Raw genomic sequence first — 26465 nt, 5'->3', positions numbered from 1 at the left:
AACTCACATCGACGTTAGGATGAATCTCTTATTCAGAATCTTTTGATCACGTCAACACTCAACACAAACATTCAGTGATTTGGTTCTAAAAAAAATTTTAAAAAAAATGTGACTCCTGTCTCTTTCCTCATGCCTTCCTCACCACTGGCCTCTCCGTCGTCATAGTTCCAGATGCACTCATGCACCCACGTGTGCGTGCGAGCTGTTCGCTCTGCTTCTTCTGCAACACAACGCAGCTCTTAGTGGTATTACGTCACTGCGAAGAAAATGACAGGCTTGAGTAACTTATGAGTTGCAAGGGGAGCGATGTTAGCACAGGAGAACAGCGCACCTGAATGTGAAATATGAAGTGAGTCACTTTGCCTCATGTTGGGTTTCGGCTGCTTATTTTGCATTGATGGTTTATCTGGCGGAAATACTTTGCGTTGATTTCTAAGAAAACCTGAGCGTGTCTGTCCACACCTGTAAGTACATTAGATAAGAGAACACACGTTGACGAAAGCTTCAAACTAGTTTGACCTGCGAGCTTCAAACTAATGATATAATGACATGCTCCTTTGTATCCACCTTATACACTTTGATTTCCTCCAAAACACTGACATTCCCAGTTTCATTTGATGACAATGAAGGAGGATTAACTGTGCCCTTATTTGACTGAATATCAGAAATTCTCATTGTTTTATGTCTGCAATTGCTTTTTTTTTTTTTCCAATATCATCCTGACCACAAACAAAAAAAAAAAAAGCGCCTCTTTTTACACGAACGTTCCCAACGCCTGCATCCATTTCCACCGCTTTCCCGCTCTCATTGTGATTTTCTTTCTATAAAAATAACCCAGCAACAGAGATTTGTTTTCATGGCTTCTCGCGTCTGACTGTTGTCTGAGTGGGCGACGGTGCAGCGAGAGAATGGCCACGATTGTTTTCGCCCCTGAATGCCGGCATTCGCGTGGTCACCCATGCTCGTTTCTGCTCGCTGCCAGTTCATGAAAGCTGGGGACCCGGGAGTGGGAGCAGGCCAGTGAATAGAGGGGATTATAAACGGTATGTCGCTGTGATGGTGCACAAGCGGCGGGCGATGATTGGCCCGGCGAGTTGTGTTTCCACACAAAGGAGAGACATGACCGAGACGAGAGGCAGTAAACCTGGGGATTAGGTGTGTTGAGCAGCAGGGTCACTTGGCCCCTGGGGCCACCTCTTTGCTCGCTGCGCCCGCTGGAGGGATGGAGCCCAGGTGTCACGCGGATCTTGTTTTGCGAGACAGAGGAGCTGGTGTTCAGTCACGCCAGTAATTTCAACTTTGCTAGGAGAATACCACGCAGGCAGAGGGAGAGTGCTAGTGTTAGAATGTGCGAATGACTTTTTTTTACGGGCAGGGTCCTTCCCGAAACTACGTCGCTGGCGCCGAGCGTGTGAAAGGGAGAAAAAAAAAAAGAAAAAGGTGCAGAGGGCTGCTTTAAAATGTTACGCCGTGCTCTGAAAAATTCCCCTCTACTCGCGCCCGAGGACGTCTTTATGTATCATCACCGTCGAGAATGCTGAAGGTGCAACAGAGTGTTGGTTTTAGCCAGAAACTGAAATGAAGCGTTCTTACAGGGGGGGGGGGAGCTAAACATGGCTGATCTACAGAGGATGCAATTTGTCACTCCACAACGTAAAGGTCGGGATTTGATAACTGATTGGGAATTATAACAGGAGTGACAGTCAGTGTCCTCAGCTACAGCATTCCTTCGACAGAACACGTTGGCTTTCCCCCAAACGTGAGTGATCTCCCAAAGTGCTTTTACCAATCAAGCCGGGCGGACACTCTTTCATCCGTCACCAAGCTTATGAAACACTTTTGTGTTTGTCCCTTTCTTATCGCTAGAACCATCTCTCTTCTCTCCCAAACTTGCGCCGCAGCATTTTCAAAAAGGATCGCAGTTGTGCGACAAACGGCAACAGCGCAGTCGACTGGTGAATGCGAATGAAGGTCAAACCCAGGGTCATGCTCGCAAGCAGCTTCACTGTCCCCGGTCGAAACAAGGAGGAACTGCCTGGAAACGTTGGAACAAAAAAATCAAAAGGCTCTCCATTCAGAGATCGATATCAGCGTAAATGCTGCCCCCAACGGGTTCAGAACAAAGCCGCGGACCTTGGTCGAGTACTTCCAGCAAGTGATCTGTGAAATCCCAGAGAAGGTTCCAACTCAGGATCATATGAGTCAGCTTTTCTTTCTTGAATGACAACTGATCGACTGTCTCATTGCATGTTCACGCTCCAGATCAAGATGTTCCTAGAAGCAGGCACTGTGAGTTCTTTTACTTTGTGGCGGAATCAAATCAAATAGACAAAACAAAGTCTTAACTCTAATTGCTGGGATGCATGGCTGATCCCTTTAACTGTGTAAACTGACAGTGGGGCCATTGTTCATTGACATGCCGGCCAGCTCAACTGTGTTAGGAGCAGTTGTGCCTCCTTCTCCTCGACCTCAGGTGACTCACAGCGCTGTGGAAGCAGATTGGCCTCACCTGATAACAATTTGCTTTACTTTGGCAGAATTTAATCAGGTGTTTGCCCTCCAAACAAGCTCCAGCACGTGCCCACATATCTATGTGTCGGTGCGCTGGCACTGGAGCACGGGCACCTAGAAAACAGAGAGGTGGCTGGAAATGAGTGTCTTGATACATGTACCGCGTCTTCCCGACAGACGCGGGATGTTCCCGCTGCTCTCGCAGCTTGGCAGACTGGAATGATTTATTTATGTTGGGGTTGGGGGCGGCGTGTTGCGTAACCACTGGCTTGCATGCTAAACCTGCCACGGTGAATTTTCGAAAAAAAAAAGCTTTGGTCTCTCCTTATTTGTTTGCCATGCAAAATCCTCGTGAACAGGCGCTCTACGCCCGCATCATTTGAGCGGATCCGGGCACCTCAGCTTGAGGTTTCCTCTTTGAATGTTCCCATGTGACTCTCCACCCACATCCTCTCAGCAAAGATCTGGGGAAATATCCTCTTGGAAGAGGCCAGACGCAGGCAGCACTGTCTGCTGCTTTTACAAAGCCTTGTATTTTTTTTATTTTTTATTTTTTTCAATAGGTGTGATCAATACGATCATCATTTGTATGTGTTTTATTTGTTTCTGTCATTTTAATCTAGATGTCATTCTAAGAAAGTGCTTGTGAGGTACCAGGTCATATAAATCTGAAGTTGTCACAACCACAATATTGACGATTGTTTTACACACAATGTGAAGTGGTTGTGTGTCTCCACCTAGTGGCGAATTCTGATTGTCTGCAGTCACCCGCCACCCATTGCTTGAATGGAGCAGTAAGAATTCGGATTATCATCCATACATTTTCTGTATTGTGTCGCTTTAAAGTATACAATTGTCTTCTACGTGTTGTTTTTCTACTTATACATTGGAAAATATGCCCCTGAAAGCCTTTGAAAGAGTGTCAAATTGTTTCTTTTTTCTTTTTTTTAATAAACTGTTGCCAACAAACTGTCGAAGTGTCGTATCTGGGTGACACAACTTGGGCAAAGTGTTCTTTCAGATAAAAACAACAACAATGGAAATCAGGGCACTACTGTCTGGAGGAGAATGCAGTGGGTGAGCACCAAGGTTCTCAGTCAGTTCTGACTGGGGGCTAATTAGGCCATCTACTGGTGCTGGAGTCGAGTCACCACAGACATCCACAAAGACATTTTAATGAACTTATTACGGGAGATATCTGATTTCCGTTTTGAGTTCAACGTTGCACCTGGTTTTCAAGTACCTGGTTTGAATGGCTGAGTTTAGAAATGTAGAGTGTTTGGCTTTGTTTGTTTGTTTGTTTGTTTGAGGTGGGGGGGGGGGGGGGGCAGCGCACTTAATCAGCTATGATGCACATCTGCTGTGCATGTTGCTTGGAACTGTGGTACCATTGAAAGGGGAGAACACAGGCTGCAAAGCAGTGGTTTAACGTTAATGAAGAATTTGATGAATAAATCATCGTCTTCTGGCAAGGGTGAACAGTTTCTATACCTAACATGACATTTTGTCCTGCATTGTAATGGGTATTTCATGCAAGTCCCACTTTATTTACAGTAAACAAAAAAAATGTTTCAGTTTGATTTAAACAAATTTGAAACTTGAGCGCTGCTGCCGTTCCTGTGGAAGGTGAAGAGAGCTGAACACAGCCACTAGATGGCAGCAGAGAGCGCTGTACGGCCCTCGCAACTTGGTCGTTCTTTCGACGCTCTAGTTTCTGCTTTTCTGTTGTTTCTGTTTTTTTTTTTGTTTGTTTGTTTTTTATCGTGTTGTTTAATTGCTCTTGTATAATGTCGCAAAGTATAAGTCGTGTGTCTTAAAAACGCAACTGGTCCACTTTCAGTGTAGTTTGTCGAAGTGGTCCAAAACTTCCTCGGCCAATCAGAGCGCCTCTCTACTTTGAATGGGGTGCTTTGCGCCTGAGGGGATTCTTTGCCCAGCTGAGAGGTGGTCTTTGTATGACAGGGCTGAACAAGGGCTCCTGACTCCTCAGGCAACAGTCGCTTTTGCAGCTGCCGGGACTGGCGGTCTGTCTGGGTCACTGAGAGGTGTGAGGCTGCCGCTCCTGCGCACGGAAACCCCAACGAGAACGAGAAGACAGCAGCTGGAGGTCCACGCTGGAGAGCCCCATGTCTTAAAGCTTCGAAAGCCAAGATAGCTTCTTAGAGGAAATAATAATAATAAGTTAAAAAAGAAAAAGAAAAACAGAACAGAACGACAGTATTCTGAGAGGTCGCCGAGGAGCAGCTCGCTTGTGAAATGGGCTCCGGGCTTCTGTGGCTCGCCATGGCGCTGTCAGCCGCGCTCTGCGCCGGCCAGGACGCGCCGAGCGGAGCCCCCAAGGAGGAGATCCCGGAGGGAGCGTCCACCCTGGCGTTCGTCTTCGACGTGACCGGCTCCATGTACGACGACCTGGTCCAGGTCATCGAGGGCGCGTCCAAGATTTTGGAGACGTCCCTGAACAGACCCAAGAAGACGCTGTACAACTTTGCCCTGGTCCCGTTTCACGACCCAGGTAAGGTCACCATCATCGCTGGAGGTGTGAAGCTTTCCACTGGGATTTCTCTCGCTCTTTTTGTACTTTACATGCGACACCAGAGCAGCACAGAAAAGTGAGAAATGTGTTAGTTTGCTCACAGTCCGCCCTTTGAGTGCCTCCTCACACCTCCAGAGGAGAGAGCCCGGCGTCTCCGTGCGCAGATGTTCAGCCACGGCCGTCACTATCATTAGCATTCCGCCGAGGTTAGTGTGTGTGGCTTTCAGCCTCGCAGAGCGGCTTGATGATTATCATCACCCTGATGGTGCTCTCTCATTCTGAGCTAATGTCCCAACAATATATCACAACAGTGATGCAACAAAGGTGACCTGAATATTGACTCCTGACTCCTGACTCATGAGCTGAGGCTTTTGCCCTGCCAGTGGTGGAGTGAGAATCCATAGTTATATATAAAAGACACTCTGCTAGCATCCTCTATTAACTGAAATCTAAAGAAGGTGTGTTTTTCTCATCCCGGTTGACTTTTAAAGTTTGAAAGTTCTGGTGCAGGATGAACTGCACATAAACATACTGTATAGGACACCCACTGCACATCTACCCAGAGAAGGATCCCTCCTCTTCTTCCACGTTGAAGGGTTTTAAGGTTTCCTTCACTGGGTTGGTTGAACGAGCCCCACCACTAGACCCATCTATCCTTAGGGAACGTCAAGCCCTTTGAGGAAAATGTATTTTTTTTTGCGAAACTGGGATATTTAGAGATAAAATTTGATTGGGTGATTGTTTCAAACATAACTACATTTTGCGGAGAAGGCGATCTAGGCAGCTTGGCTGTATGGTGAAGCACCATCAAATGGTGGTGTCACACCATGTCAAGTAGCCAAAAAGGATTAGGTGCGTTAGATGTTGGGGCTCCGTCGTCGACCGGAGCAGGGTACCATGCAGGAGGGCAGATTGATCGCCCGATATTGTCTTTATAAAGTCACATTGGATGAGACAACAACTCAACCAAAGCGATTGTGTTTGTTGCAGGAAATTTAAGGATAAGAAATGATAAATGTCACGTGGTTGGAGTAGAACGTTTTGCTCATTGGGGGGTGAGAAAGGTGAGAAAGCTAAAACCAGGTGTTTTTGTGGGCAGCTGTACCAGAGGGCTGAGTATATATTTTTTGTGGAGATCTCGAGATTCTATTTTCAATATTAACGATACAATGCTAGACCACCTTTGTCTCAAATGAAAATTTTAAATCTTAAAACCCAACAAAAATGTTGTGGGTGTCCACAATTAAATGCTCTGTAATTTGAATTTAAAAGAAAAATGAAAAAGAAAAAAAGAAAAGATTTTGAGCTTCTTCTTCTTCTTCTTCTTTCTTTTTTTTTTACAAACACCCAAAAAACCCCACTCTTTCTGTTTGCCCTTCACCAGCGAGTGACGTTGGTCTGCTATTTAAAATGTTTACGAGGATGTCAGAATGTGTTCTCCAAAGCCCCTGGGGGGGGGGGGGGGTGGGGGGGGGTATTGAGGAATGATTAGCACAGCACACACTGCAACGTGGGGTAGCACAACGTTGGTCAGAATTCTCCTTCTGTCCCTGGTCTTTGTTTTCTGTCCTACCTTCACCTCAGAGCTTTGGATTGTGATCGTGATGTTTTCAGACAGGTTCATTTCCAGCAAAGTTCCATTTTCTTCACCTTCCATCCAACCCGCTGTGATAACGCCAGTCCTCTTGTTTGACTTGGCTTCCTTTCAGTCGGAGGCCGGAGCTTTCCCCTTTATTTACCCTGCAATCGGACACTGTAAACACTCAAGTGTGTGTTTGTGTATCTGTGTTTCTCCCGGCCCTGTGTGTGTGTGTGTGTGTGTGTGTGTGTGTGTGTCAAGTGAGAGTGTCAGGAGGATGTCTGGATATTGGGGTCAGGACTGTGTGGGAAGATCAGTCAGGAAGCCTCCCCCTCTTTCCTCCATCCTGCAGAGAGGGGAAGAAGGAAAGCAAGAGGAAAGATGACGAGTTGTTTTACTGAGCCGCTGCAGGGTTGTGTATGTAACTCGAAGTCCGAACACATCTTGGCGTAGGCATTTCCCCCCTGTCATTATACCGTGGCTGCTCTCGCAAGGTAATGCCAATTAGAACCTCTGGCTGTATAGAAAATAGAAGCTGTGAACTAAAACACCCCGGCCCTCCTGCTTACACTCCCGTAATTCATCATCCTCTCATTCAGGAATCTTTTATTGCAAGTCAAAGGTGTATTGCAACCAGACCCTCGGCAATCACGGAACATTTGTTCGAGGAGTTTACAGCCAAATAAACATTATTTTACATTGCTCAGATTGTTCGCAAGCCAGGAAATGACTCATTGAACCTTTAATCACTGTCAAATTAAGCAGTTTTCCAATCATCCGCAGTTTAAGAGCAATACTACATTGTGCGAGGGTTGCGCTCATGTCTGCGGGTCCTCAAGTTTGTTCCTATAGGGCCCTGTGAGGGCCTACGCAGCTCTGCTGACGCACTCACACACATGCTTGTCCTTGTAAATGGCCTATTTTGCTGTTTAGAGGGTGTGTTGTGTGTAACTTGTGCTGTTTTATTAGCTGAAGCTGCGATGGGTCAAAAGCTGCTGTCTTGGGTCAGTGCAGCACTTTGCACAAACTCCACAGTCACATATGAGTTCACAGTAAGACCGGATTGTTTTCAGTTGCAATAATAATGAGAAGTTTCCCTATGAATAATGTGTCATTTAATTTAAATCCTGGTAGCTAGTCCTGTCCCAAGAGTTTAAACCTTTAGAAGAGTTTTAGACCTTTGGCTTCAAATTTGTTCTCGTCCCAGTTGAGTCAGGCAGTAAGGGTCAAAAGCCTTGCTGCAAGGTACAACACTAGATGTGCGTTGCAACACCGTGTCGGGTTCAGGAGCTGATTGGTTATGTGATGTTAAAAACGACTAAAAGCACTGTAGGCTGAAATGTTAAAAGGTTCTAACGTGCAATCAGCGCTGCTAAATTTGAATGCAGTTTATGTAATGCACGACCAGTATTACAAGTTAAATTGAGGGTACTTTGTTGATTGAGTTACATTCATGTGCTAGTTGACATGGGGAAGGATAAAACACACATCACTCTGCCAGTATGAATCAGACCAAACGTCCATTAAGAGTAGCTGTCGGCACGCTAGCTTGTAAATGGTGTTGTGGTGCCCACTCTTGCGGTCCTGTCTCTGTTCTGTGAGGTGTTTAGTGTGTGAATAGTGTTTGCACAAGCCAAAGTTGGTGTGAATCAAAAAAAAAAACAAGGCCAAAGCTCCAATTTTCCCAACAAAGCCATTTACGTGGGTTGCTTCTTTGCACAAGACAAAAACAAAACAACAACAACAACATGAATTTAGTCAAAAACAGAGAAACTTTATTGTGTTGTAACACTTTCTGACAGCACCAGATTCTTCCAAGATTTGGAAAGCGGGCCAAATAGACAGAGGCCAAGCAATAGTCTGATTCCCTGAAAGGTTCCAAAGGGACTCAGGCTGCTCACACAGCCAAGCGTCATCACATGCTTTTTAGCAGTTCAGAAATGAACTCAGTCTTGGACCCATCATTTATTGGTATCTCCCGTTCCGTGCGCAGTTGATCCCTTACGCTAAGTTGACAGCCTGGCTTGCGAGGGTTTACCCCGCCGGCAGATGATGGTGGTCGCGGAGATGACGAGAGGCGATGGGCGAAGCCCTCGCGATCAAAGTCTTCCATCTCAGAGCTCCCTTTGTTGATGCTCAGCGTCCCCTCTTTTGCTGCGGCAGCAGCATTGTTTTTCTCTTTTGTCCAAACTGCCCCGCCTGTATGAGATTACAAGGAGCTTGCGTTTGGCTGGACGGAGTCAATAATGATGCCATTAGCCAGGAATGCCAAAGGAGGGAGGCGGAGGTCTTAGAGGAGAATTAGAGGAGGAGAGAGGAGTGTGGCAGACGACAATGTGTGCCTGTCTGTTTCATGTTCGGTATTGAGCTGCCCTGAAATATTAAAATGGCCCTTTAATTTTTTAGGACAGTACAGTCAGCTTCCGAAGTGGCCCCCAGGCACTCTTGGCGCTATCGTTTCAACTCCATTTAGCTTTGTAATTGGTGTTGAGAGGTTAAACCTCTTTCATCTCGAAGGCAGCACATACCTGAGGGGAGCTGGAGGCACACTTTAATCTGCTCTTGTCCCTGTGGACACATTTATACATGGCAGCTGTAGCAGTGGCTAACGTTGCATTAGCCGCTGCTAAAGCCGTCTGTACTAAACACTTGGCAGTATGAGTTTCTTAAGTGTATTCGTGCTAACATTGAAAATGGTTGGAAACCCAGTGGAAGGATTGGACAGTTAAGGACTGGAAGTAGCATAATGCATTTAGCAAAGGGAAGCTAGTATACCTGGCTAACGAGCTACTAGCTACAGCACCATGTTTCAGTCAATGAGCATGAGTGTGACAGCATCATTTAAATTGCTACCTGCACTGTCTTTAGCATCTGGTAGCACTTTGCAGGGTTTTTTTCTTTTTCTTTTTTTTTTTAAGTAGCAGCAGAAGAAGAAGAAGCGATTTAAAAAACAGTGTTGTCACTTCTCTTGAGGGAAAACCGTCCACTCAATTCTGCGGTACCTCAGCCTAAATATGCACCTTGGAACCCGATTACTGCGACGGGTCGCAGGTAATGGACCGGTTTGGTGCACACGCGTCACATAAATCCATCCTTAATGACCCGTTTAAAAGGCATTTGTCAGGCGCTTCTTCCACTTTGTAATCTCCGCTGTGTGGGCTTTGCTTTGCCCCCGGGGCGCTGTGGATTTGTTTTCTGTCCTCCGCTCAAGACCGGAGCCTCATCCTGAGGTCCTGAGGTTCCTGTGCCCGGGTTGTGACCCTTTGAGGCTCTTTGACATCACTGTCTGGGCTCCCAGCAATATCCTCTTGACCTCATGTGTCTTGTGTTTTGTTTTCGTCTGAGTGGAAGAATGAATGTCGGACGGACTGGAGCGGTGGAGAGGAGACACGAAGCTTGAAGGGCGGGCAATTGAAAAAAAAACAAACAGATTCTTGTGTTGTGTCTGAAATGTTGTGACTTGATGCTACAGTGTATCATAAAAAAAAAAAAGAAGAAAAAAAAAGTAATCACTATATTGCCATGGTTGGGTTGTTTTTGTGTGAGAGAAAATGATGATGTAACCTTGTCTTTAAATGACTGAACTTTGAATTCGATTTCTAGCAATGATTATTCTGCATTTATAAAAAGAAAGAAAGAAAGAAAGAAAAAAATATTAGATTATATATAGATTATTTGCTTGCAGTGCCTATTTCATATGGTGTGCACACGCTCTCAGGAAAAAAAAGCCCTTTGTGATGTCACAAACAGCACTGATGCCTTTCCATGGAACATGGAAGGTTCAACAAAACAGCAGTGCTAGCAGGAAGCTAAAATGTAAATAAACACACCGTTCTTTGAAGACCTTTGATGATGAGTCACTGATAATCTGGGATCTTTCGACCATACGGGTTTACAATTTTCAAACTACGTGTTTATTCTGTATTTCTCGGCAGCCTACGACTTATAACAGTTTGCTCTCCAGGCCAAACAAACCCAAGTGATGTTCCGTTTGAGGTCGGCTCACGTTGCGTTCGGAAACCTTCGCATCCCATCCTTCATCCTCGTTTGCGTTTTTACCCAACTTGGATTATGTTTGCTGCTCTACCAACACGCTTCTTCATCTGGAAGACTCAAAAGTTCAACTTGCTTATTGTTTACTACACTGTATGTCGGCAGACTGAGCAACCTGTTACTGCAGGTTGTGACATTTGGCCGTTGTTGAATCAGAAAGTGTCTTATTCTTCAGTGCAATTACATAGTGGCTGATTTTCTGGCGCCTGAAAAACAGCTGGATTACTTCCATCTGCTTTTTGCCAGCTGCACCAGCTGCAGGCATAATGCTGTACATTATAAAGTCAGTTTTTTTTTTTTTTTTTTTTTACTGCTGTGCCACTCACATTATGCAGCATAGTGGAGTCATTTTTATTGCTGCCCCCTCAATGAGAACTTTTCATGAATTTGTTTTTTTTTTACAGACAATGTAAACCTGATGTCTAGACACTATTGTAAAAGAAAAAAAAAAAGAAAAATCCTTTAATTACTTTCACATTGCACTAAACGATTTTATCTTTGAATTAGGTTTTAAACATCGCCGTCGATTTCCATTTGGTTTAACCTTAGCTATTAGCTACTTCTCTCAGCCGCATGAAATAATTATGCATTAGATTTAAAAACACATTTGGTTGATCCAATATTAATAAGAAATCTTTCACTCTGAAGTAATATTCCAGTTTTCTGTTCATTTCCATTATTCCATTCATGAGCCAACCCAACAGTAAAATGGTTGTGCTTCCGCAGCCTGCTCTGTTGTTTTATTCTACCTGACACTACTTTCACAAAGTCCGTCTCAACTGACAATAATAATCCGACAGTTTTGCGACATTGCATTGGTGAAACCCCCAGCTCCAACAACAAGGTCAAGGTGGCTTTGCGGTTCACGGGCTTCATATTTTCATGTAATTCACACCAGAACAGAGGAAACGGCAAAGTAAATGTGGGCCTTAACGGTCTTAAGCTTTCCCAGAGGAATCCTCTAAGAGTCTAGTTGGTCATAGATACAAAATGTTTCAGGTGCGTCCATCACCAGGGTCAGCCTTTTCTACCACCACCAACCGTTCAACTTCCCGGCAGAAAGAAATGACCAGTGGATTCACGCAGCACCAAATGTTTTGTGACTCTCTTTTGAGAAAGGTCTCTAAAGGGTGCTTGGAAATACACCTCTCCTCTCCATCTTTGCTTACAAGTATTTGTTTCACGACCTCCAGCCCTCAGTGGATTTAGCCATGAGGCATTTAATAAAAGCCTGCATACCTGTTGCCTCGTGTGAGACGGCAGGAGACGACGCTGAGACCAAACCAAAGGGCAGGAGAAGTCCTCTCAGAACTGTGATGGACACTGATGTCTGCCTGGTTTTAACGTGCAAGACGAGTGCTGCTGGACTCTGCGTTTACACGCTGTTGACGCTGAAGGTCAGACCGCCGCTGCTCCCTGCCCCTTCCCTCTTGTTGGTGCTGGAGAAGTCATTTATCCTTCCCTCTAAAAAAACACAATCTTTGCCCCAGCATTTCCAAATGTTTCCTAGACTTTGTTGCACAAGTATTTTCAGTCAGCTTTACAACAGCCTCCTCAAATGTCACCAAATGTTATTCAACTGTGAAATTTGAGGGCGTTTTGACGAACCCGTCGCTCTGTGTCGGGGTGATGACGAGCAGATGCTGAGGTTGCTGTCGACTGTCTGGCAAACCCTGAAAGGCGAAGAAAACCACCTCCACTCTCGTCCGTCTTGAGAGAGGACCTAGCTTGGATTTTGAACTTTCGCCGCTCCAGAGCTGCTGCGGCACACTGGCACGGACGTCTGAGCGAGCATCTGTGTGTGGTCCAGCAGCGCTGACCTGGTTCGTCTAGGGTTTCTTAGAGCCGCTGCGGTGAGCACAATTACCGCTTCCTCAGTAAAAACAAAAGAGGCACACTCAACAGAAACCAATGACGGGGTTTCTCCTGGATGTTACGCATGTTTACGCTGACGACTCTCCGTTCTGCGTTTTGGGGTAATTAAACACCAGTTAGACTGTTGAAGTGAACTTACGCATCTGGGAGCTGAAATTCTCAAGCGTGCGGGGTTTGGCCTGACTGGACCGCATGCCTGCTCTGTTTGCTCTACCCAGAATCCTGATGATCGATCGGGGTTGACAGAGCTGACTGAAAAATGCCAGAGTCAAGAGGTTGAGATGACTGAGCGCCGACATGTTCAAATTGGGGAGTTCTGACATCCGTGGCCCATAAGTCAGACCAGAACTTTTCCACTCGGGCCACATTCCTTTGAATTTACACGGCGTTTGTGCACTATTCAATTTTAGGCGACGTTAGCATTACAATGTTCCAAATAAGGAGCTTCAGCCACGCAGTTGATTGTTGTGAGGAGTCACCAAGGAGTGGGTAGAATAATCTGATGCAGTTAGAGTTCATTTTTTTTGTTTCTTCATTCCTTTTAGTTTACATACAGAAAATACGCTGCGCAATGTATAACAGCCCGCTGCTTGAAAGTGCTGTCAAATGACACCTTAATTGAATCCATGAAGTTGTCTTTGGAGAGCAAAACAACGCAGTGTTTTAAAACAGTTTAAACACCACAGCATGTGAATTAGCAGCCTTAATGAAAGCTCCTTTTGTCGCGACAGTGAGCACAGTGCATGAAGGCAGTAACGCAATTTGCTAAATAGGAGACATCTGTGAAATGAAACCACTGCTTCTTTTTTTTCTTTTTTTTTTTTTAAAGCAACAGCGAAACAGTGAGTAAAGGGAAGAATAAATAACAGTCATTCTAGGATTCAAGTTTGAAATCTGAAATAAAAGATGGCTATTAGAACAGTTTAATTTGTCACGCCAGATTTGACATTCATCAATTCATTGATTCCAGTGGATTCATCTGACAAACCTATCTGGTAAAGAGCCAGCACGGTCACAGCAAGGCAAAAGTTGGAAGGTAATTGGTCATTTTACAATCAAAGCTGACCAGGCAGAGTTTTTATTGTTAGTCTTTAGACGGTAGCTAAGCTAACTGCCTAAAGTGGGAGCAAGGCGCCATTAGCCGTGCGTCCCCACCCAGTGGTGAGCCACAATGCCTTGTGGTGCTGAACAAAACTCTTGTCAGCACCACAGGAGAACAGGAACTTTTTCCACAGTGAAGTGCTTTTGTCTCTTAATGTTAAAACGCAATCTACTTCTAACAAAACAACTGCTATTGCATCATAATCTCAACGGCAGCAGTTGGTCTCACGGTCGCTTCATCCAGTTTTTCAAGAGAGATCCGAACAGCTGGTTTCCGTGTTGCAAATCAAGCGAATTGAATGGTTCCAGGGTTCTAAAGCCGTCTGAGAATGTAGAGTGGTAGAGGCTGGCAATATGGATGAGGCAGATTTCAGAGCTGAAAGCTCTGTGAGCCACTTGCTAACAATGGCAATGAAAACACACAGCAAGATTAATGTGGTGTTAACAGGATCCAGATCATTCCCACCTTATTGTGCTCAAAGTTGACTCCCTGCAACGGTTGCCATCGTGGACTGTGTCCAGCAGGCTCTTTTAACGCGTCTTTCACACATCTTAAGTCACGTTCAGTTCAACCGTTGGAAGAAAATAATTGAAGATGCCTGTTCTTCCAGAATAGTGTTGTGCTCGCTAAAACATAATGGCAGTTTACTTCAAAACAAAGCACCAAGTTTATTAATGTTTTTACGAGCCATATTTCTTTCTCTTGCTTGTGGCCGGTTTTCAATTACCTAGAAGCACAGGAAAAAACCCATCTGTCTTTTGACATTTCTTCTTCTTTTGAAACCCGCTTCCATGCATGGCCTTTTGCCAAATGAATCTTGCATTGGGAAAACGACTAGAAACTTTAATTGGCAACATGTGACAACATTTATGTGGATTCCCCTCCCACAAACAGGTCCGCTTTGCCCGGTCCACTTTGCCTGTGACCCGTCCCTCGACCAGATCAGCTACTTAAGGAGCAGCCAAAAGAAAGAAGGAAACAGCTCAAAGTCATCATTCACTTCCTCTGCTTCACTCCGCCACGAGCAATTATTCTTAGGAACTATTCTGATTTGGACTTACTTCCACACATCTTTTATTTAGGGATTTACTTCTGGGGAACTGACTTGCAATCCAACTCGACGGACAAAGGCATGTGTTTCCAAGCTGAGCTTTTGTTTCTCACAAACACACATCCTCATTTGGACTCACTGTGACAATCATAAATTTGCACCGTCTGAATTGGCGTTCCCCGGAGCTGCATCTCCTCATGCGTTGCGTATCCACAAACGGTCAATCTAGTCTGATTGAGTTCACATGTGCAATCTGCCCCCCCCCCCCCCCCCCATCACAACATGCATCTGGGTAGAATTACATGTCTCTGTGTAGTCTAGTTTATTTATGCATGACATACCAAAACACCCGAGAGGGGAACAAAGCCTAGATGATTACACCTAATTCATAGCCTGTCCAAATTATTTAATTACACAGTTTATGATTTAGTGAAGTTAACGATATGAAACAAAACAAACCCGGACAAGACACATGGGAACAAAACAAACAACAGAAAGAAGCAGCGCCGCAGAGGAGAGGAGGAGCAAAAACTGAGAGCTGGAATACAATTGATGAAAAAGAAAGATGGTAATGGAGTAAACAGAAGGAAAAAAAAATCAAGGTAGTGTTTGCAGTGTGTCAATAGATCAGTGGTTGGCTAGATTAAGTACATCCTCAAATGTCTGTGAAGGTTCTCAGTCATCCTGGTCGTCTTACAGTAGAAGGGTTACGTTGGGGCAATTGGACTTCTTTGAAGGTTTCAAGATGGCAAGAACAAGTCTAGTTGCTCCAGCCTAACTTCTACTCCATCTTCAAATGCTTTAAAACCTGCCCGAGAAGCTATTGACCTCTGAGACCGGCTCAAGGCACATTTGACTGGAAGGTCAGGGCAAGCGTTTCAGGCCTCGTCTTGATCGATGTTTAAGAACTCGAAAATGGACGAGCACGTTTGAAAAATGTTGACTCACTGGGAGTATTTCACTGTCAAAAGATAATAATTGAGTAAACGGTGGATCTATTGGACTGAAAAGGCATTCCAAAAATCCTTTGCGCAAACCCCTCGTCTTCCTCACTCAACCTTTGCAAACATCATAGGTATGCTTACACGTTCAACCACAGGGTACACTGTGCACTATTTGTGTCTCAATGAGTGTTTGTTATGGCTGTGTTGTAATTATAAATCATTGGTGCCAATTGGAGAAACATAGGTATATTTAGGTTGTGTAGATTTGCTGGGAAAGGGTTGCGGAAACAGCAAGAATGCTGGTAAAATTCCCTTTGATCTTGCCTTGAAGCGGTTTTTGATGAAGTCAATAAACAGCAGATGCACATGCCCGCTGAAGAAACAGCTTTGTCCAGGAAGCGCTCGTGTAGCGACTTCCACAGATGGCCACTGTGTGGCTGCTGTTGAAGGTTAAATTCTACTGTTTTCTCTCGGTGACTGTCAAGCTCCCCAACAGCTGACGTGCCAGAGTCAGAAGGACAAGAAGGCTACGCAAACGTAAACCTCCTGTTTCCTTTATTTTCAAAGAAAGGAAGTTGTTAGTCTGCCAGGTCATGTTAGCATTTAGCCAACTGCTACCACATATGGGCCGCCGAACAACTGCACTCACTGAACTCAGTCGAGTGCATGGTTTAGCTGCTGTCTCCTGTCCTTCACAAGACCTCCCATCTAAAGATAGTACTCCAGACAATTGACAATTGCTTTTTTTGTTTTTTGTTTGTTTGGGTTTTTTTTGTTGCTTTTTTAGCCACGGACTATTTCTAGCTAGTTGATGTCAACCTCGATGAAATGGCCTAAGATTGAGAGGGTTTGACCTGCTCCTCTCTACGCCCACCACGTCCACATACACTTACACCCCTTTCCCACTGGCCAAAAATCCACAATCTGCATTTGGTGGTAGTGGGAAAGGCTCGTCGACCCGCATCAAACAACCCGGCAAGCGACCCAGGTGGAAGCCAGACCCGCGTCAACTCGCTAATTTCAGTGGGAAAGTGGCTTTGGTTTTAAAAAGAACATGACGATATTAATTCCTCATAAGACTGCAATTTCCTGTTTGGAAGAGCCTTCCAGTGTGAGTTCATCGCTGGATTCCGTACAGTTCCATCAGATTTAATAAGGGAATAGACGCAGCGCAGCGGATAGCTGCTGCTGCTGCTGCTGCTGCTGCTGCTGCTGCTGCCTGTTTCCTCCTCTACCTCCAAGGTGATTATCTGCTCCACGTGTTTCACGTGTCAAAAGTGTGCGCGGCCTCGCCCGCCTTTGTGTGCTGCTCCCTGCGTAGGCCTTGGCCGAGTGCTCTCCTCCATGAGGCGCGCTAATTGCGCTGCTTCACACATGTTCTCTCACCGGGGCTGATTAAGTGAATTATGCCCCCATAGCCGACACTCAGGATGACAGCCACACTCAAGCTGGCAGGTTTGTCTTTCGTCCTGAGTCAGCAGAAAAGCAGTAAGCGGCGTATGTTCACAGCCGCTGCTGTTAAGTGCTGTAGCAGCAACTGTTGGGTTTTTGTTGAACGGGGAAAGCCGTAAAAAAAAAAAAAAAAGTCTGTCAGCAGTGTGAGTCGCTTTCTTTTATTATTATTTTTTTATTATTTAGGAATGTTAAATCATGCTTGCGTAAATATACACTAACCTGCCTAGCAGGTGCCTCAACATTTTCCTTTCGGACCTTTGTCCTTTGTCCTTCACAAAACAGAGTGATTATGAGTTCAGAACATCTTGGAGTCTTTCTTCGGGGAATGAAGAAACGAAAATAAGTTTTGCAGAAGTCGAATGTCATCACTGCCATTTGTATGTGGACATGCCAAATTTGAAAAAAGTGGACTCTGGCCCAAGTTTTTGGCACAGAATGCCGCACCTTACCATGATTCAGAGGGATGTCGGAGTCTTGCAGAACTATTCCAGGATCAAATGTGCACCTGGCAGTTTATTTGGTCGGAAGAAGCTAACAGCTGTGACCTATCAATGCCTCGGCTTTGGAATTCCTCGCTGCTGATGTTGTATGGAAAGAGGAACTTGTTCCTCCTTGATTGCACCAGTGATCCCTGGCAAATGGCTTTAAGCCTGCGTGTCAGCCGAGCTGAAACCAAGTCAAGAACTGGCTCCCTGCCCAGTCTGTTCTAGTCTGCGCGTGATGTTGCAGATGGCTGCTTTCACAGACATGACAACAGGACAAGAGCATCACCACTGCATTTTTTGTTTTGTCTAACCCTCGTTTGTTTTGTTTGGCCGTTGATTTGTTTCAAAACTGCGCGAACTGGCGAGTAGCAATGATCAGTCGTGATGTCCTCTGGAGCTGGGAGGCTCTCATGCATGAGTATTTGTTGCTCTTGGGCCCCGACATGACGGTTCATGCTGTGGTTCCCAAATCTGGACGAGTACACAAGTAATGCCAGTATAACAGCGAGACGGGGGTGTTTTTACAGGGATATCTTGTTGCAATTCCATACCCTAAAGAGTTCGGTAAATATCACCTATAGTTCTCCATACTATTAGCCCGGTGAGTGTGCAAGTCTGGCTGTGGTCACGGGCCAGAAAAATAGTAAAGTGTTCTGAAGAACACTCTCATAAGGAAAGACATGTCAGCTTTTCCATCTCTGAAGACTTTGGCTGGAGGTTCATATTCCGTTCGGAGCAGCCAGACTCATTTCCATGTTAGTTTTGCAAAGTGTCTCTGGTCGTCTCAGTGTTTGTTCACTCCACCTGGAGGGTTCACCAGGATGCAGAAATGTGGGTCACACGATGCGACAAGATTTCTTTTTTTGGCACATTTGTGTATGTTGCATTAGAACGGTGGACGCAAAGCTGTTTCAAGGATGAATGTAATGCAAGTGGCACTGTTAAAGAGAAGAGAACTCTCCTGAATGTCTCAGTGGCTGGAATGGAAAATGATGGTAACGCTGACGATTCCTGAAACCCCTTTAGAAAAGAGAGAAAAGTTGAATGAATGTTGCGCAGTGGGTTTTTTTTCAAATGTAACTGATCCTCCTGCTCCACAAGGAAAACCTTGTTGTCCAATTTGCTTGAATCCGCAGAGCTGCAGTGCATCCGTCGGTGCATTTGCACGATGTGCGTGTGTGCTGCAGGCCCTCATCAGGCTCATTCCCCAGCACAGCTGCAGTGGGCTGAAGTCACCCAGTTGGACTTAAGTGGGGGCTTTAGTAGCTCATAAAAGGACAAAACAAAGTAGGCTTGGAAGCAGCGGCGACGACCACCGCTGGCATTTGTACAGACAGACCACGATCACACTGTGGCACCATCTTCACCCTCCTTTATGGAACACTTAAAGAGTTGGGCCAGGCCAGGCCAGGCCAGGCCAGGGAAATGTGCAGGGCCTGTCGCCATGGTTGTGATAGTGAAGTCTTGAAACATATCAGCACTGTTTTACCAAATTTTGTTTTCAAGTAAATAGCACAATGGATATCAGCACGTTACTTACTATAGTTACTATATCACTAAATAGTTTTCATGTACCATATCTCAAAATGTGTATTTTTCATTCAAATGAAGCCATTTTAAAAGATTCATTATCCAATTTATGGAGATAAATTCTGCTTTAAGGTGTTTTTTTTAAATAGCTTGATCCGAGTCTTTATCTTCTCCAACTGCTGTTGTGTGATCGATTAGCAGCTGTCGTCTTTTAATAAAAAGCCAATTGTCAGAGCTAAACCTTTAAACTTTTGTATCATTATTCATGAAAAGTGAGTTGAAATGTTGCAACCTTTGGCCCCCATGTGTCCCCGACTCTTCCTTTCGTGTTCTTATCATCCACGAGTCCTCTTGACCCTTCTCATATTTCCTTCCCATGCCTCTGTTTTTCAAATGTATCTCTGTTCCTGAGATTTTTTTTGTCTCAGAGAAATTCATACCATGACATTTTTATCTGGACATCCGTGCGCACCGAGTGTGCCAAAAACAACATTTGGCCAAAGCTGAGGATTTCGGGATACAAAAATGTTCTCCGCTCTTCCCCCGAAGCTGAAATCACCCAGATCAGGCACCTCTATTAATCGGTTCTTTTCCTTGTTTTTCAGAGATTGGACCCGTGACAATCACAACAGACCCTAAGAAGTTCCAGTATGAGCTGAGAGAGCTGTACGTTCAGGTGGGTTCAGACAGCAGCAGTTGGCGTGAGGTCACCCGGCCTTAATAAAACAGTCTGGCCACAGCAGACGTCTGGATGGAATGTTTGTTGATTTTAAGGCCAAACCAGATCTGTCCGTATAGATCTGTTGTTGTTTAAGAAGAAGAAGAAAAAAAACATTTCTGAAGAAACAAAAATTGAGAAATAACTTACAGACGTTTGTGTACATTTGAAGTTTGTGTTGGGCTCTCAAGTTCCAGGGGCTCTGGACACAGTTAAACTGAATTGGATAGAAAAGAAAAAAAAAAAACTAACGTCTTCACCATGTTTGTTTTTCTTCTTGCACCATTTCTATCAAACACATAAACAAAAAACATACACGGGTTTGAGAGCTTGATAGCGCTCTGCCAAGTTGGAATTTTTCTGCAATCACTACAACTGGGAGAGTAAGCTGAGGAGAAACCCCTGCATTTTTCTTTTTTTTTTTTTTTTTTGGAATAATCAAAGCAAATGTGGAATTCCCACCACACGGCGGAGACCAGCGGCGTTTGGAGGTCTTCGCTTTGAAGCCAAAGAATTGGCAGGCGTCCGTGCATCCTTGGCTCCGGCTGTGCGAGCGTGTTGTGTGTAAGGTGGAAGACGTCCAGCTTCCTCTGATTTGCTGCTCCGTTCCTCGGTCCAATTTGGAGATCCTCTCCTCTCCGCTCTTCACCTGCGCAACCCCTGAGGAAGTACTTTGGCGGTGGCGCGTGGAAAAAATACTTCTCAGACGTGGACATTTTGCCTCTTGAAGACCGTTGAGTCTCAAAGGGAAAACGTTTTTCGGGGGAGTACATGAACAACAGTGCACGGTGGGCTTATCACACTCATCAGTGTTGAGGGCAGTCAGGGAATGAGGGGGAGTGAGTTTTGGGTGGCGGGCGCTCGGGAGAAACAGGGGATTCCTGTCTCGTCACCTTCCGCCCACCCTGGCCTCAGAATCACGGGTCACCTCATTCCAGATGTTCCTCAGGGGTCGGTGCCTCGTAGCCCCGTGTAGTGGACAGCTCACATGTTACACGCATGAGTGTGTGCGCGTGTTGGAACGCTGCAGGGGACTGCAAGTTTTCCAGAAGACGAGAACTCTGAGAAAAGATGAGCAAACGCGCTGCCTCGTGCGACAGGGTCACGTTCCGCTGTAGAGCCTGTAAATGAACATGTTCTCCTCTCTCTGTGTGTCCCAGGGGGGCGGCGACTGTCCAGAGATGAGCGTCGGCGCCATTAAGATCGCCTTGGAGATCTCCTTGCCAGGATCCTTCATCTACGTCTTCACGGACGCCCGTTCCAAAGACTACAAGCTGACCCATGAAGTCCTCCGACTCATTCAGCAGAAACAGTCACAGGTTGCTATAACGCACAGGTTTGGAAGGAAAAGGACATTTTTCGCTTGTTAAACACATTTGTGGGTGCCCAGGTGGTGTTTGTGCTGACGGGGGACTGTGATGACAGAGCGCACGTCGGCTACAAGGCTTACGAGGAGATCGCCTCCACCAGCTCAGGGCAGGTCTTCCATCTAGACAAGAAACAGGTCAATGAGGTAGGTCCTCGTGAATTTGCAAAACTTGTCAGCTGATAAGAACAGGAGCTGCTAAAAATGGAAAATTCCTTCTTTCGCATCCTCACGTGTCACAAAACACACGTTGTTCGATAGTCCTTCTGCTCACACGTGGCTCTGCTTTGAACAGTGCAAGATAAGAAGCCCCTTAAAGGCTTTGTTTCCTTTCAGCCGGCTAAAATAAATTCAGGAAAGGTTGCACCAAATAAAATCCTATTCAAGATAAAAAACAATCAACAATTGGTGAGAAAGAAAACTGCTCCCACTTCAACTTGCTGCAAGGGAACACATTGTGAGTTAAAAAGAGTTGGGGGTTGATGAACAGTAGCTGTGGAGTTGAAAGATGGGGGGGGGGGGGAGAACAAGGCGGTGGGGGGAGGGGGGGTATTCGGGGGGTGAGTGCATGAGGGAACGTGAGAAACTTCCTGATGAAAGCTTTGCACATGTTAGGGAGGCGACCTTGTACACAACTGCAGGGGTAAGGGTGTGTGTGTGTGTGTGTGTGTGTGTGTGTGTGTGGTTGTGAGTCTACTTATTAAAAATGTTCAACGTGACTTCCTTTGACAGAACGCCCCGGCCTGCAGCTTTATCCGCCTCCTGATCTGAAACGTCGAGAGCACGGCTGTGTTTCCCACAGTGTCAATGACCCATGATTCCTGCATTCTCCGCATTTTCTTGCCGCCGCTGCAGGTTCTGAAGTGGGTGGAGGAAGCCGTGCAGTCGTCCAAAGTCCACCTGCTGTCCACCGATCACTCCGGCGGCGTCCGCAACACTTGGCAGTTGCCCTTTGACCCCAGTCTCAAGGAGGTCACTGTGGCCCTCAGCGGCCCAGCGCCCAACATTGAGATCAGGAACCCTCAGGGTATGAGAGGCACTGCAACACAAACTGATTAGCCTCAGGCTCTCCAGTCAATGTCCCTCAAATGAAAAAGTCAAATTCATTTGGCTGCTCCGCTCTGATTTTAAGAGAATATCCGCCCCCTTTGTGATGTCACAAACGTCTCCCAGGTCGGCGACAAGATGCCCAGCCAGGTGTGTTTGTTCCACTGTATGAGACCACCTTGTTCTAGTCCCCTCTCAAAAATGTGAACGACAACAATGCTGCTTTCTGCAGCAAGCTAAAAACCGAGCACCTCTTGCAGGAGGCTCTAAACAGAGGGCTAAACAAAGCTTTCTCTTGGATAATCATTTACACGGCGGCTCCACTAGAGTCCACGATGAAGGACCAAAATAAAGATCGACACTATATGGATAGAATGTGGGTCCTTCTAATGTTCCACAATCAAGCAGGTAAAAATTAGAAGAAGACAAAAAAAACAAATTTCTCTTTAGGATATTCGGCAAATACTCAAACTGAAGTACATTGCACAGGCCCATCTTGTCGCATTCTGTCTTCTTATTTTTTCTGAACACATACCATTTTTTTTGTATTTGAAACATGTGTAAGCTGCGCTGCATGTAGCCACACACAAAAAAAAGATGAATTGCTGTGTTTGACCTCCAGGGAAGCTGGTGGGGAAGAGTGATGGCCTGAAGGAGCTCCTGCATATCCCCAACTCTGCTAAAGTTGTCAACATCAAGGACCCGCAGCCTGGGATGTGGTCCATCCAGGTAAACACATCTGTCTTCACCTGGGAATGTGTGCAGAATTACCTGTCCCGTCAATTCCCAGTAGTTGAGCTGTCCTTTGAGAAGACAAACAACAAACAGTTGACCCGTGTAACCCTGGAATGAGGTCATGGCGGACAACCGCGGCGCTTCACCCTCGAGGAAGGACCTTAAGAGGAATCACAGCAGCTGTCTATCACAGTGCACAGATGCAGTAATGTGTGATCAATTTGATCAAAACAAGATGGGAAATGCACATTTGGTCGCTCAATTTTTTTAATTAATTTAATTTTTTTAAGTTAGTCAGCGAGGAACAGAGGGAACGCCGTCATTCTGCCGTCAACACACCCTGCAAAAGTTTTATTTGGGGCAACTTTCTTTGGGCCTTTTGTTGTGTTTGCAGGGAAGAAAGGTCACACGCTTGACTGCCCACACTGTCAGCGCCAGATGTTGGGAAATGACATGCATTTTTACCTGAGTGATTTGTTAAAGGGGCCTCCATGGCCCCCAGTATTCTTCCCGTAGACTCCTGCTGGGATTCTTTCCATCATCTCCGCATAGCTGTGTTATGTGTTTGCCCCCATTTAATTTCCTGGCTGACAAGAGCAAAATGTAGAAGCGTGTCATGTCTGCGCTTCCTCTGCCTGGCGAAGAGAAGTGCTGCCACCAAGCTGATAAGGCTGCACGTGTTGCTGAAACTACGCTTAAGTTCCCTTCCAAAAAACAAAAAAAAAAAAAAAAACTCCATTCCCCATGACTCGTCCTGGCACTGATGCACTGCTGTACTCGTTTTCCTCAGATGGCATTTGTTTTTCATTAGTCTCCTGCAAGCCTGGAAGCAGGTTGCTGCTTCTCTTGCTCCTTGCCTGCCTTTTAACGTCGCCCTTAATCCTTCTCATTAAGCAGAAATGTCATTATGGGCCACTATGGGAGCCCATCCGTCTGGATGTCGTTAGCCTCCGAGAGTAACGGCGCACAGTTTGCTCTCGCAACATTCAACCGCGTAGCTCGCCACTGGCCCGTGGTTGGTTTACGGTGCCAGCACAAATAAGCCATGTCAAGCTTTTGTCTGCACTTAACCCGCAGGTTAATCTCGTGCTTTGTCACGTCACTAACCTGCAGGGAAATCTGGCAAGAGACCAGCGTTGCTGAGTGCAGCAGAGCTTCCGCCCAGCACAAATTTGTCCCTCGATTTTGTTAGTTTGTTTGTGTGTTCTGTTTAGCGTTAGATCAAATGGTAATTCACAAGGCTTTGATTGGAGTCTGAGTTTGTTTTTTTTTTGGCCTTGTTACTGCACTTTACTTTATTTTCAGTGTCGCATCATTTTTCAAACTGTCAATCATCGTCAAGTCATTTACCTACTTTTCTATTTCCGTGTTAAAGGCTCCTTGATTCTATTCTTCTTCCAAACGCGACGCCACTCTATCTGGCTTCACGGCTAAAAGTATCGCCCTCTTATCTGCTGCAGTGTTTCCCAGGACATTGAAAGAAATGTGGATAAATACTTTGGGGGGGATTTCAGCGATGTGACATGCTGGCTCTCTGCGGGGCTAATGGCCCCTGGCACCACAGCTTCAGGCTTGGGCCATAGTTTGTGCATGAAAAGGAATTTGATTCTTCATAATCTGCCTTTAATTGGCTGTGTTGGTGGAGTGTAGATGATGGGCTTACTCTATGATCACTCTGGCTGCATTCACTTCATTGTGTAGAATGTGTTTTTCTTCATAGTTGCTAAGCGTGATCGCACAAAGAGTACCCGCTGTATCTTCTTTTGATTTCCTGTATTTTTGCATCACTCAACCACTCAAAATATGTTTTGGACGAGAGCAGTACCCCTGCTACTGACACAAGTGACCCGTGAGCTAGCTAGCTTCTCTTCAGCCGTGCGTAAGGTGTTGCGGAAAAACAAGGTGTGTTCCCACAAAAGGGTGCTGTATGGCAGGAAACCAAACAGTTATACTGCTTGGTCTGGTCTTTGGATAGGATGGGTTATTTATCATTTCACAGCTGACATGGCCCAGATGGCGCAGTGGCTAGCACTGGTTCCTCAAAGCAAAAAAGGTTGCCAGGTTTGATTTGGACATGGGATCTTTCTGTGTTTGCATGTTTTTCTATGTGTCTGTGTGGTTTCTGAATGTCTTTGTATGAGTGAATGTATTTTTTTTTTTTTTTGTCTCTCTGTGTTGGCCCCATTATAAATTGGCAACGTATCCAGTGGGTGGGATTTAGTGTACTCCTGTTTAGGAAAGTGATCGGAAAATGGATGGATGGATTTGAATTTGTGTGTGTGTGTGTGTGTGTGTGTGTGTGTGTGTGTGTGTGTCAGGTCACCTCACTCATGCGGGCGTATCCGAGACCTGTTGGCCACTGGGTCTGGGTGTGGACGGGAATAGGAAATGAGCAGCCTAAATGACAGGGACTTTTCATGCCTTTGGTAATAGAGCGACCTTTGGAGGACCTCTCCCCTAATAATAGCCTCATTCACCAGCCAACTAAATGCGCGGTACCACTCTACGACTGCCATCAAGTCGGGGTTGGGCTGGTATTGTTTGTGGTGATAGCAGGCATTACCATTGAAAGCTGCAGAATATCTTTTGTCCAGTCATTTTCTTTCCCGCGGGGGATTGGAACAGAGCCAGTCAAGACTGTGAAATACAGCGAATCCACACATTACGTGTCATTTCGGGCAATCGCAAATGACAGTGTAGTCTCGCACGCCTCGCCCCGCGTTGTGAGTCAGAGTCTGCGAGACTTCCACATTTTTTTTCTTCTTTTTTTTCTTTTTTTATCCAAGGTGAGGAGTTTCCACCTCTCACCAACCTGTATTTCAATGCAATTACTCCGTCTCCGCGACTCTCAACGCTTCAAAAGACGTCCACATGATGAAGACCTCGCGGGCCATTAGCCGCCCTGATTACAGTGGTCGCGTCTCTGTAATTAAGGCGTGACTGTCAAGACGCGATGGGTCATCTCGGAATCGTGGATGTTTTATACGCTCAGGTGGGAGATAAATGAAATTCAGCCTCGACTTGCCCAGCGTGGCATGTCTGCACACGCGGGGAGCGACACTGTCACCCACTTTGCTTTTGTCGAATGTTATTTTTAGTGGATTGCACTCAGAGGTGGGAAATAACAAAGCACACCTACTTTGTTACTGTACTGAAGCAGATTTTTCAGGTTTCTGCACTTGATCGTATTTCTTTTTTGCCGACTTTTTAATTTCACTCCCTACGTTTGTCCCTTTTTTTTTTTTTTTGTAACAGACGTCCAGCGAAGGAAGACACTCCGTGCGCATTACAGGTCTCAGCAACATTGACTTCAGGGCTGGGTTTTCCCGGAAGCCCACGTTGGACTTGAAAAAGACTTCCAGCAGACCAGTCCAAGGTTACTGAGCTGCTAGAAAGAAAAAGAAGCACTTTTTGCCCTTGCACATTACATCACAAGGCCGTGGGGAGGCAAAGTATAACCTGCTCTGTCCATAATTCCCAG

At 45.6% G+C, this 26465-nt stretch overlaps 1 protein-coding gene and 1 long non-coding RNA gene across 3 annotated transcripts in view; one reads left to right on the top strand and one right to left on the bottom strand.

Annotated features, from left to right (window-relative positions):
• The first annotated feature begins 4439 nt into the window (after nt 1-4439).
• Nucleotides 4440-26465, top strand: part of hmcn1 (hemicentin 1) — a 71645-nt gene continuing 49619 nt past the window's right edge. The window contains exons 1-7 of one of the 2 annotated variants that reach the window (XM_076015999.1): nt 4440-5023; nt 19724-19794; nt 20997-21155; nt 21227-21349; nt 22058-22229; nt 22872-22978; nt 26240-26360. In XM_076015999.1, coding sequence (XP_075872114.1) covers nt 4768-5023; nt 19724-19794; nt 20997-21155; nt 21227-21349; nt 22058-22229; nt 22872-22978; nt 26240-26360 — 1009 coding nt within the window. In that variant the 5' untranslated portion in view covers nt 4440-4767. The remainder of the gene's footprint in view (nt 5024-19723; nt 19795-20996; nt 21156-21226; nt 21350-22057; nt 22230-22871; nt 22979-26239; nt 26361-26465) is intronic. The other variant, XM_076016000.1, reaches the window with a different exon arrangement.
• Nucleotides 22919-24511, bottom strand: LOC142881618 (uncharacterized). Its single transcript, XR_012925608.1, has 3 exons — nt 24339-24511; nt 23450-23571; nt 22919-23052 (listed from the first exon to the last, which is right to left on the bottom strand). It is a non-coding gene; the product is annotated as an uncharacterized LOC142881618 (long non-coding RNA).

The sequence above is a fragment of the Nelusetta ayraudi genome, unplaced genomic scaffold (genome assembly GCF_046127955.1).
Source record: "Nelusetta ayraudi isolate G7.1 ecotype Tasmania unplaced genomic scaffold, CSIRO-AGI_Nayr_v1 ptg000210l, whole genome shotgun sequence".
NCBI classification, from domain to species: domain Eukaryota; kingdom Metazoa; phylum Chordata; class Actinopteri; order Tetraodontiformes; family Monacanthidae; genus Nelusetta; species Nelusetta ayraudi.
Note: the sequence above shows the minus strand (reverse complement) of the source record. Positions and strands in the feature narration are given on the sequence as shown.